The 12,568-nt window shown below is 43.2% G+C and overlaps 1 protein-coding gene across 1 annotated transcript; it reads left to right on the top strand.

Annotated features, from left to right (window-relative positions):
- Positions 1-2,841: 2,841 nt before the first annotated feature.
- LOC100375543 (aquaporin-11-like) lies at positions 2,842-5,181 on the top strand. Its single transcript, XM_002739256.4, has 2 exons — positions 2,842-3,563; positions 4,536-5,181. Exons 1-2 carry the CDS (start codon positions 2,969-2,971, stop codon positions 4,715-4,717), a joined length of 777 nt encoding a protein of 258 aa, XP_002739302.1. The 5' UTR covers positions 2,842-2,968; the 3' UTR covers positions 4,718-5,181.
- The last annotated feature ends 7,387 nt before the right edge of the window (positions 5,182-12,568 follow it).

Raw genomic sequence — 12,568 nt, 5'->3', positions numbered from 1 at the left:
TTTGTTTCTGGTAAATTAAAATCCTTACTTAATTTACAGTAACTTGTCTTAGAAATAGTTTAATATTTAACACAATAATCAAGCGAACATAAACTGTATGCAGTGAGTGTCATCAATCAAACAATGAGATATAATCAACTTTTGACCAAATAAACACCAGAGAAGCAATAACCTTGATACAAATAAACAAGAAAATATTATGTTATTGTTGTGAATACTTAAATGCCTATATTGATGCATAATTTATTACGCACGTGTGTTCTATTGTAGTGTATTACATAACACAAGTTATATAACTTTAGGATTATAGAATGTAAGGTTATATTTAAACCAAAATATAACACGCAAAAATATAATAAAACATATGTATATTTATTGAATGTTTCTCCGAGACTTCTTTCTTAATTGACATAGTGTGTTTATTTTCTAAATAAGGGCATTTCGTTTTTTTACAAGAGAATCTATAGCTAAAATCTAGACTGAACGTTTTTTAAATGTCATGTTTGATGTTAGATCACATACTGTATAGGCTTATCATCAACTATTAAATGACCTCAATATACATTGTAATACAAAATGCGATTACTATATTTTAATATGGTTATAATTTCATCATAGTACGGTAAATACGGTAACCTGACATCGAGACCAAAAACAATAGCGTAGCGGCTTTTTTTTTCTTGCTGATGGTGTACTTGTGACAGGTGCTATGATTCGCGTGAAGCACGTTGATCTGCGTAATAATAAAAAATAAAATAAACGAAATTAAAAAGATGTGCGACAGAGATGAAATCAAATAGAAAAAGGCCGGCGTTAACAATGCCTACTGCCGCCAATGTTTATAATTATTATAAAACATTATACTTACATTATACCAAAGACACTGGAAAATATTTTCTAACCGAACCGCAAAAATCCAAACGAATGGATCGGCGAGGCAGATTACATTCTCCATCATTCTGGTAGGAGTTAGTTCGCGCATCATAAAAACAGTAGTTTATAATTATATGGCTTCGTTGACTTTATTGTATTGTATAATCACTCGCGGCATACGTGCAATGTACACGTTATTCTGGAATTACATGTAACCAGTAACATCATCATTATTGTATTATTAGTACACAGGAAAATGGCTATAGTTAATGAGAACAAAAAAATACAAAACCTAAAAAAATATATAAACAAACCAGGCAAAACGAGAAAGGACAATCAATTTACTCTCAACGCAAAACTGTTTGTTAGTTCAGAGCTTGATAACGGATACCGGGCGTTTCATTCGTGATATTCTAAAATGAAATAAAATTATTATATCATAATCAATGTCGCCTTGGTTACACATATTCTGTATTTTTCGGGGATGCTTTACTACTTCGGTGTTGGGTCAGTGGTCACTTAGACGAACTTAGAAAGTGTTAACTTAATTGAGCATTCAGAAAATATATTTAGCTTGTCACAAGGTCCGTTTTAAATTACAGGATATATTAAGTTATTTATAAATTCTTGAGGTATAGGTATGTTATGACAACTGAGGTAGGAATATTTCAGATTTACACAGTAACATGATTATACGGACCGCATTGTATGTAGCAATCATGATTACGTTAACGTGTGCAGGATAAACGTTCAAGCCCAGTTCGAAAAGTTCAACGTGTGACAGCGTTTTTCCGCTAATTCTACCCGTCATTGTGGTTTCTACATCCCATTCTACGACCGAGCACGAGCCGACCTCCACCCCTGACCTACCTGCAGTCGTGCGGACGTACATGTATTACTGTAAGATACACGCGTCCACGCCCACATTTATTATATGCTTGAACCATTAATTGATTGGCAAAAATCTCCAGGTACATATTCTTTACACTATACCGAGGGGGGCAAGGGGTAGCTGGTACAGTTTTACGGGAAATAAAAGGGGCTTTTTACAATTTACAAGAAAAAAAAGACGTTTTTACAGTTTCGAAAATGTAATTTCCCTGGATTATTCTTTACGACTTTTTTTATTTGGATGTAAATTCTTGTACGTACCGAGAAAAATGACCAATTTTTACAGTGTACTAAACAAATATTTGATTGATTACGTTGTACGTCTAGCCTGTGATTACAGAATTACGGAATTTATTTTTTCAATTTACGTTGTACGAACAAAAAAATATTGCAATTACGTTGAACGATAATAACCCTTGCCCCCTCTATACCTCATTCAGCAACTGTGTATCTTTACTATCACTTTTATTGATACAATTATTACCACGAACGAGCTGTGATTATTTGGTTCCTTTGTTTGCGGGTAGTAATTATTAAGTTTTGTTATACACTTGTTTTTCGTGATTAAATTGGTTAAAGGGCGGTGTTCGTCGCGCCGCGTCCTGTTCGATACGGGACCCATAGAAACGTATACAACGCATGCTGAGCGACGACCACCGGCGTTTAACGTAATAACTTGTTACCCCTGTTATGCTGTGTTCGTATATCCCAAATACTATGTCTATGAATTGGTTACTATCTTTATATGTATTAAAAACAATGTCTAATTGACTGTATATGGGCGAGAGAACCTGCAACACTAACGATAATTGAATTTGATTTTCATTGGAACCCACTATTTGTAATTTGCATAATTGATCTGAATATTCTTCAAATGAACCTCGCGATACCCATAGACTGACGTCCAGCTAAAATCTGTTATTATAATGGTAACCTGGTTACGTGTAACAATAGTCATTGTCTAGGGGGTTTAATGTATATTTACAGCCAGCCACTCAGAACACAATACTGAGTAGTCTATTTATAGTCCGTTAATACACCACAACCTGTCCCAGCACATCAACAGCCTGCAAAATTGTTTCATAGTTGCAATACTCCACTGACAGTGCGGTGGTACATCAGTCTTAGGGCTCATGTTATTACTAGCACATTGTCTATATATAGCTGCCGCTCCCACCACTTTCACCGGGACAGCTATTCCACTATGGGGGTTGTGTTGCCAACATGTTGGGCCTGTGTCGCCTTCGTGGCTTGTACGACCCTGTTGATGTACGCTCTACGGGCGATATATCGCCGCCTTCTGCCGTCAAAATATCATGCATACGCTGCAGAGACTTTATCTACATTCCAGTTGGTCGTCGGGGTACTGGAAAGCGATATCGTCCTAGAAGCCTACGGTGCCGTCGGCTACGCATTCTACCTGTTTTGTCTATTTATCTCGTTCACCTTAACTTTTGACGGGACGGCCAGTGTTTGTTCGGTCTGGGAGGAAATGCTGAGCGGTAAAAGTGATGTGGTTAAAGGTCACATTAAGATAGCCTGTCAACTACTGGGCGGTTTACTAGCACCAATATATGTGAAGCAGTTTTGGAAAATGGCAATGTCGGAAACGCACTTATCTAAATCGCAGTTTTTAGATCTGCAGTGCGAGTCTGCTCTCAAAGTACCGATAATACCAGGAATGTTTGCAGAGATGATGGCAACATTGATCAGCACACTTGTGTGTAATTTCCATATCGGCGGTGACAGACTTTCCATGTACATCGAACATCTAACTTCGGTTACAATTATAATAATCGGTATGTAAATCCATTACCTTATAAATACTAAAATAATATTTCCAAGATTTATAATAAAACGCATATTTTTGTCCAATAATTAGATTATTTAGTTCTGAAACTAATGAACTGCCCTGTAAATTGATAACACAATATCGTCTAAATATAGAACTGTCATGCCGCTGTAAAGGAATGGAATTCCAGATATGCCTGATGACGTCGGAGATCGGTGGACATTTGTTGACACTATTTTTTAGCCTGGCGCTCCATATTTCACGCAGCATTTCCGGTACAGCCCCGCCATCTACTTAAAAACAAACAAACAAAAATTTGTTACGCATACTATAATTCAAGTTAAAGAGGGCGTGTTTGAAGCACTAGCAAGGTATATTTCTAAAATATGTACATCATCTTTAATTTATCACTGCTAATTATGAATAGGCCTCATAGTAGACCCTAAAATAGAAAGCAGGGCAAGACAGGGTTGTGCAAGTACCGGTATAGATAATCACGCAGACTTTTCAGTAGGCTTACAAAAGCACGGTATAGATTCTTGTAAAACGTTTACACGATAATATCCTTAACAATATGGCATACTGCAAACACACAACATGTGTGTATAATTACCATACTGGACACGACAAACCGGGAATGCATCTAATCATTCTATTTCAATCATCCAATCGAATCCACGTAACTCTGAACGTTAGACATGGTACAATCACGGAACTATACTGTAGTTTTATGGTACAATATAGTCGTGGGCCACTGCTTCTCAACTCGAGACACCTTGCAAAGTTTGTCAACTTAAATCTACGTAAGTTCACATTTGTATGCATGATTCAAAATGTAGATTATTCTGGCGGCAAATAAATGTTGAATATAAATTAATAGAAATTCTGATAGCAGCGTGAAACTTGAAATAATTCCACGCAAGCAATTTAAGGATAATAGCGCCATCACACAATGATTTATGTCACTGTCTCTCCACAGGTATGGAATACACGGGCATGATGTTCAATCCAGCCTTGGCAACATCTTTGACGTACAATTGCTTGAACCACTCAATGGTGGAACATCTTCTGGTTTATTGGTTTGGACCATTTCTAGCTGTGGTGTTGATATGGATGTTAACAAAACCATCTACTGTGGATGTAGCAAAGAAAACTGCATAAACATACTATCATATAAATTTATCTTTTATTTTTAAAAACTCTGAAGAAAACTTTTTTAATATACCGTGTATGTAACTTAGTGAATTTGCACTAACACATTGACACCAATTATCTGAACTGAACAAATAGACAACCTATTTGGCCCGTGAAATCATCTCTGCTTTCTACTTCGATATTCGTAAAGGCATTTTCCGTTTGTCATTTATTAGCCCATTGGTGAAATATAATTTGTTTTTATTCAGTGTGGACGCATATTTTTCTATTTCATTCTTGGTAACACTAAAATCATCATTTCACATAATATCAGTCCATCATTAGTTACTGATATGACCAGAAATATACTGCACACTGAGAATGACATGACACACAGATGGGAGCATTAGTAAAAGAATTGCACCAATTTCTATTTAAAAATAAAGGTGCAATTTCTAGTAAATTGTTATTAAAATATTGTGTTGACAAAACACGGTAAATTGCATTGTGTTTATTATAGATAGATCTGGCTTTAATTGCTCAAATGAAACACGAGACTCTGTGATCAACGAGTGCTAGTTTAAAAATAAACGCACAGCCCCTCCAAAATAACTTATTGAACCAACCACGTGAAGTAGTATGGGACACAGGCATTCCACATAAACAATTCTCAGTATAGCGTTCATAAAATGGCAAAATATAAAATAAAGCAGAGCATCATGAATATTTTTGGTTAACTTTTTACAAATTCCAAAATGACGAGTATCGATGCCCCTTTAAAATGACCTTCTATCGACCCTTCAACACAATCTTATACAATTTATAACACACATAATGCAAAGTTCATACCTTCATTCACAAAACTGCAAATGTTTGGGTGTATTTGAAGTCTAAAATTTAGGTTTCTGTCACTATTAAAATGAAATTTTGTGTTGCGCTTAGCCCCATGCACAAGAACAAGAACAGAGAAGAGACAAATAATTGCTTAGACCCCATACAACGACAATCATATTTTGAGTTGAATTACCGCGAAAAAGAGCACACAGAGCAAAGGGCATTGTACTCGGGAACTATGCAAGGTTGATTTTGATTGGTTTAGTGAAAATTATACTTGCCATTGCTACATTGGGCTAAGCTAATTTGCATGCCAAAGTGAAGATTTCCAAATGTTTCAAAATGCTACGCAATGTATAGAACATCAACACTTTGGTCTCAAAATTCCAAAGTCTTATTTCTCTGTAAGATGGCTGAATTTTTGATACTCAAGAAGTGGATAAAATTGATGCATTTGTAAAAACCTTTCTCTGACCACTGCAACTACGCTGCGACATAACGAATCAATAGCCATAATTACAGAGCCTATATGTTGGTTGTAAAAGGACGTACAACATGTACAAGAACCCAGAAGAGACAGTGCCGATTTATAAAAGATAATATCCGCGAATTGACTGAGGCAAATGTACCTTGATTAAATGATGCATTTCAATGTACAGACTATGTAATCGAACAATTTAACACATACATCAGGCATTTGCGATATACATGTCTATTCATTTGACTACCGGATTCAAGATGTCCAGATAATGGCCATTTTGAGTTAAAAAAGTGTTAATTCGTTGCAATCTCTGCAGAATGTCTACCCAGCCTCTGTGTTGTATTTTTATATGATATTCATGTTGTCTTCACCTTTCTGCCAGGTTTTATCAGCTATTGTATTAGTGTGACAGTATCTCGTTTATCAGGTGTGTGACGATTTTTAAGCCCCCTATAGTTTGGTAGTAGGCTGGCTCTTTGAGCTTCTTATTACGGTTTTCGTGTTAACATTGTGTCTTGTACCCCCCAGTAATTGAAGTAATAGTCTACAGTGACTAAATAATCATTTCAACATACCAACCAACCGTTTGACTCGTCACATCTGTCAATATAGTCCTGGTCTTCTGCTCGAACTAGACAAAACCATTATTCGCTTCTTTTTGGGTGAAAATTGTTTACAAACAATCGCAAAGAAAGTTTGACTAGTGAGTGCAACGGTTCCAGGGATTGACTAGTGAGTGCAACGGTTCCAGGGATTGACTAGTGAGTGCAACGGTTCCAGGGGTTGACTAGTGAGTGCAACGGTTCCAGGGATTGACTAGTGAGTGCAATGGTTCCAGGGATTGACTAGTGAGTGCAACGGTTCCAGGGATTGACTAGTGAGTGCAACGGTTCCAGGGATTGACTAGTGAGTGCAACGGTTCCAGGGATTGACTAGTGAGAGCAACGGTTCCAGGGATTGACTAGTGAGTGCAACGGTTCCAGGGATTGACTAGTGAGTGCAACGGTTCCAGGGATTGACTAGTGAGTGCAACAGTTCTTGGGATTGACTAGTGAGTGCAACGGTTCCAGGGATTGACTAGTGAGTGCAACAGTTCTTGGGATTGACTAGTGAGTGCAACGGTTCCAGGGATTGACTAGTGAGTGCAACGGTTCCAGGGATTGACTAGTGAGTGCAACGGTTCGAGGGATTGACTAGTGAGTGCAACGGTTCCAAGGATTGACTAGTGAGTGCAACGGTTCCAGGGATTGACTAGTGAGTGCAACGGTTCCAGGGATTGACTAGTGAGAGCAACGGTTCCAGGGATTGACTAGTGAGTGCGACTGTTCCAGGGATTGACTAGTGAGTGCGACGGTTCCAGGGATTGACTAGTGAGTGCAACGGTTCCAGGGATTGACTAGTGAGTGCAACGGTTCCAGGGATTGACTAGTGAGTGCAATGGTTCCAGGGATTGACTAGTGAGTGCAACGGTTCCAGGGATTGACTAGTGAGTGCAACGGTTCCAGGGATTGACTAGTGAGTGCAACGGTTCCAGGGATTGACTAGTGAGAGCAACGGTTCCAGGTATTGACTAGTGAGTGCAACGGTTCCAGGGTTTGACTAGTGAGTGCAACAGTTCCAGGGATTGACTAGTGAGTGCAACGGTTCCAGGGATTGACTAGTGAGTGCAACGGTTCCAGGGATTGACTAGTGAGTGCAACGGTTCCAGGGATTGACTAGTGAGTGCAACGGTTCCAGGGATTGACTAGTGAGTGCAACGGTTCCAAGGATTGACTAGTGAGTGCAACGGTTCCAGGGATTGACTAGTGAGTGCAACGGTTCCAGGGATTGACTAGTGAGTGCAACGGTTCCAGGGATTGACTAGTGAGTGCAATGGTTCCAGGGATTGACTAGTGAGTGCAACGGTTCCAGGGATTGACTAGTGAGAGCAACGGTTCCAGGGATTGACTAGTGAGTGCAACGGTTCCAGGGATTGACTAGTGAGTGCAACAGTTCCAGGGATTGACTAGTGAGTGCAACGGTTCCAGGGATTGACTAGTGAGTGCAACGGTTCCAGGGATTGACTAGTGAGTGCAACGGTTCCAGGGATTGACTAGTGAGTGCAACGGTTCCAGGGATTGACTAGTGAGTGCAACGGTTCCAGGGATTGACTAGTGAGAGCAACGGTTCCAGGGATTGACTAGTGAGTGCGACTGTTCCAGGGATTGACTAGTGAGAGCAACGGTTCCAGGGATTGACTAGTGAGTGCAATGGTTCCAGGGATTGACTAGTGAGTGCAACGGTTCCAGGGATTGACTAGTGAGTGTGACTGTTCCAGGGATTGACTAGTGAGTGCAACGGTTCCAGGGATTGACTAGTGAGTGCAACGGTTCCAGGGATTGACTAGTGAGAGCAACGGTTCCAGGGATTGACTAGTGAGTGCGACTGTTCCAGGGATTGACTAGTGAGTGCGACGGTTCCAGGGATTGACTAGTGAGTGCAACGGTTCCAGGGATTGACTAGTGAGTGCAACGGTTCCAGGGATTGACTAGTGAGTGCAATGGTTCCAGGGATTGACTAGTGAGTGCAACGGTTCCAGGGATTGACTAGTGAGTGCGACGGTTCCAGGGATTGACTAGTGAGTGCAACGGTTCCAGGGATTGACTAGTGAGAGCAACGGTTCCAGGTATTGACTAGTGAGTGCAACGGTTCCAGGGATTGACTAGTGAGTGCAACAGTTCCAGGGATTGACTAGTGAGTGCAACGGTTCCAGGGATTGACTAGTGAGTGCAACGGTTCCAGGGATTGACTAGTGAGTGCAACGGTTCCAGGGATTGACTAGTGAGTGCAACGGTTCCAGGGATTGACTAGTGAGTGCAACGGTTCCAAGGATTGACTAGTGAGTGCAACGGTTCCAGGGATTGACTAGTGAGTGCAACGGTTCCAGGGATTGACTAGTGAGTGCAACGGTTCCAGGGATTGACTAGTGAGTGCAATGGTTCCAGGGATTGACTAGTGAGTGCAACGGTTCCAGGGATTGACTAGTGAGAGCAACGGTTCCAGGGATTGACTAGTGAGTGCAACGGTTCCAGGGATTGACTAGTGAGTGCAACGGTTCCAGGGATTGACTAGTGAGTGCAACAGTTCCAGGGATTGACTAGTGAGTGCAACGGTTCCAGGGATTGACTAGTGAGTGCAACGGTTCCAGGGATTGACTAGTGAGTGCAACGGTTCCAGGGATTGACTAGTGAGTGCAACGGTTCCAGGGATTGACTAGTGAGTGCAACGGTTCCAGGGATTGACTAGTGAGAGCAACGGTTCCAGGGATTGACTAGTGAGTGCGACTGTTCCAGGGATTGACTAGTGAGAGCAACGGTTCCAGGGATTGACTAGTGAGTGCAATGGTTCCAGGGATTGACTAGTGAGTGCAACGGTTCCAGGGATTGACTAGTGAGTGTGACTGTTCCAGGGATTGACTAGTGAGAGCAACGGTTCCAGGGATTGACTAGTGAGTGCGACGGTTCCAGGGATTGACTAGTGAGTGCGACGGTTCCAGGGATTGACTAGTGAGTGCGACGGTTCCAGGGATTGACTAGTGAGTGCGACGGTTCCAGGGATTGACTAGTGAGTGCAACGGTTCCAGGGATTGACTAGTGAGTGCAACGGTTCCAGGGATTGACTAGTGAGTGCAACGGTTCCAGGGATTGACTAGTGAGTGCAACGGTTCCAGGGATTGACTAGTGAGTGCGACGGTTCCAGGGATTGACTAGTGAGTGCGACGGTTCCAGGGATTGACTAGTGAGTGCGACGGTTCCAGGGATTGACTAGTGAGTGCGACGGTTCCAGGGATTGACTAGTGAGTGCGACAGTACCAGGGATTGACTAGTGAGTGCAACGGTTCCAGGGATTGACTAGTGAGTGCAACGGTTCCAGGGATTGACTAGTGAGAGCAACGGTTCCAGGGATTGACTAGTGAGTGCAACGGTTCCAGGGATTGACTAGTGAGTGCAACAGTTCTTGGGATTGACTAGTGAGTGCAACGGTTCCAGGGATTGACTAGTGAGTGCAACGGTTCCAGGGATTGACTAGTGAGTGCAACGGTTCCAGGGATTGACTAGTGAGTGCAACGGTTCCAAGGATTGACTAGTGAGTGCAACGGTTCCAGGGATTGACTAGTGAGTGCAACGGTTCCAGGGATTGACTAGTGAGAGCAACGGTTCCAGGGATTGACTAGTGAGTGCGACTGTTCCAGGGATTGACTAGTGAGTGCGACGGTTCCAGGGATTGACTAGTGAGTGCAACGGTTCCAGGGATTGACTAGTGAGTGCAACGGTTCCAGGGATTGACTAGTGAGTGCAATGGTTCCAGGGATTGACTAGTGAGTGCAACGGTTCCAGGGATTGACTAGTGAGTGCAACGGTTCCAGGGATTGACTAGTGAGTGCAACGGTTCCAGGGATTGACTAGTGAGAGCAACGGTTCCAGGTATTGACTAGTGAGTGCAACGGTTCCAGGGATTGACTAGTGAGTGCAACAGTTCCAGGGATTGACTAGTGAGTGCAACGGTTCCAGGGATTGACTAGTGAGTGCAACGGTTCCAGGGATTGACTAGTGAGTGCAACGGTTCCAGGGATTGACTAGTGAGTGCAACGGTTCCAGGGATTGACTAGTGAGTGCAACGGTTCCAGGGATTGACTAGTGAGTGCAACGGTTCCAGGGATTGACTAGTGAGTGCAACGGTTCCAGGGATTGACTAGTGAGTGCAACGGTTCCAGGGATTGACTAGTGAGTGCAACGGTTCCAGGGATTGACTAGTGAGAGCAACGGTTCCAGGGATTGACTAGTGAGTGCGACTGTTCCAGGGATTGACTAGTGAGAGCAACGGTTCCAGGGATTGACTAGTGAGTGCAATGGTTCCAGGGATTGACTAGTGAGTGCAACGGTTCCAGGGATTGACTAGTGAGTGTGACTGTTCCAGGGATTGACTAGTGAGAGCAACGGTTCCAGGGATTGACTAGTGAGTGCGACGGTTCCAGGGATTGACTAGTGAGTGCGACGGTTCCAGGGATTGACTAGTGAGTGCGACGGTTCCAGGGATTGACTAGTGAGTGCGACGGTTCCAGGGATTGACTAGTGAGTGCAACGGTTCCAGGGATTGACTAGTGAGTGCAACGGTTCCAGGGATTGACTAGTGAGTGCAACGGTTCCAGGGATTGACTAGTGAGTGCAACGGTTCCAGGGATTGACTAGTGAGTGCGACGGTTCCAGGGATTGACTAGTGAGTGCGACGGTTCCAGGGATTGACTAGTGAGTGCGACGGTTCCAGGGATTGACTAGTGAGTGCGACGGTTCCAGGGATTGACTAGTGAGTGCGACAGTACCAGGGATTGACTAGTGAGTGCAACGGTTCCAGGGATTGACTAGTGAGTGCAACGGTTCCAGGGATTGACTAGTGAGAGCAACGGTTCCAGGGATTGACTAGTGAGTGCAACGGTTCCAGGGATTGACTAGTGAGTGCAACAGTTCTTGGGATTGACTAGTGAGTGCAACGGTTCCAGGGATTGACTAGTGAGTGCAACGGTTCCAGGGATTGACTAGTGAGTGCAACGGTTCCAGGGATTGACTAGTGAGTGCAACGGTTCCAAGGATTGACTAGTGAGTGCAACGGTTCCAGGGATTGACTAGTGAGTGCAACGGTTCCAGGGATTGACTAGTGAGAGCAACGGTTCCAGGGATTGACTAGTGAGTGCGACTGTTCCAGGGATTGACTAGTGAGTGCGACGGTTCCAGGGATTGACTAGTGAGTGCAACGGTTCCAGGGATTGACTAGTGAGTGCAACGGTTCCAGGGATTGACTAGTGAGTGCAATGGTTCCAGGGATTGACTAGTGAGTGCAACGGTTCCAGGGATTGACTAGTGAGTGCAACGGTTCCAGGGATTGACTAGTGAGTGCAACGGTTCCAGGGATTGACTAGTGAGAGCAACGGTTCCAGGTATTGACTAGTGAGTGCAACGGTTCCAGGGATTGACTAGTGAGTGCAACAGTTCCAGGGATTGACTAGTGAGTGCAACGGTTCCAGGGATTGACTAGTGAGTGCAACGGTTCCAGGGATTGACTAGTGAGTGCAACGGTTCCAGGGATTGACTAGTGAGTGCAACGGTTCCAGGGATTGACTAGTGAGTGCAACGGTTCCAAGGATTGACTAGTGAGTGCAACGGTTCCAGGGATTGACTAGTGAGTGCAACGGTTCCAGGGATTGACTAGTGAGTGCAACGGTTCCAGGGATTGACTAGTGAGTGCAATGGTTCCAGGGATTGACTAGTGAGTGCAACGGTTCCAGGGATTGACTAGTGAGAGCAACGGTTCCAGGGATTGACTAGTGAGTGCAACGGCTCCAGGGATTGACTAGTGAGTGCAACAGTTCCAGGGATTGACTAGTGAGTGCAACGGTTCCAGGGATTGACTAGTGAGTGCAACGGTTCCAGGGATTGACTAGTGAGTGCAACGGTTCCAGGGATTGACTAGTGAGTGCAACGGTTCCAGGGATTGACTAGTGAGTGCAACGGTTCCAGGGATTGACTAGT

The sequence above is a fragment of the Saccoglossus kowalevskii genome, chromosome 6 (genome assembly GCF_978046115.1).
Source record: "Saccoglossus kowalevskii chromosome 6, keSacKowa6.1, whole genome shotgun sequence".
Taxonomy (NCBI): Eukaryota; Metazoa; Hemichordata; class Enteropneusta; family Harrimaniidae; genus Saccoglossus; species Saccoglossus kowalevskii.
The sequence above is the reverse complement of the archived record's forward strand: the minus strand, read 5'-3'. Positions and strand labels throughout refer to the sequence as shown.

What these genes read in the sequence shown, in the direction of transcription:
- LOC100375543 (XM_002739256.4), top strand. Translation starts at nt 2,969, where the DNA reads ATGGGGGTTGTGTTGCCAACATGTTGGGCCTGTGTCGCCTTCGTGGCT. An exon ending in GGTTACAATTATAATAATCG is followed by an intron (nt 3,564 to 4,535) that starts GTATGTAAATCC and finishes GTCTCTCCACAG; the next exon opens with GTATGGAATACACGGGCATG.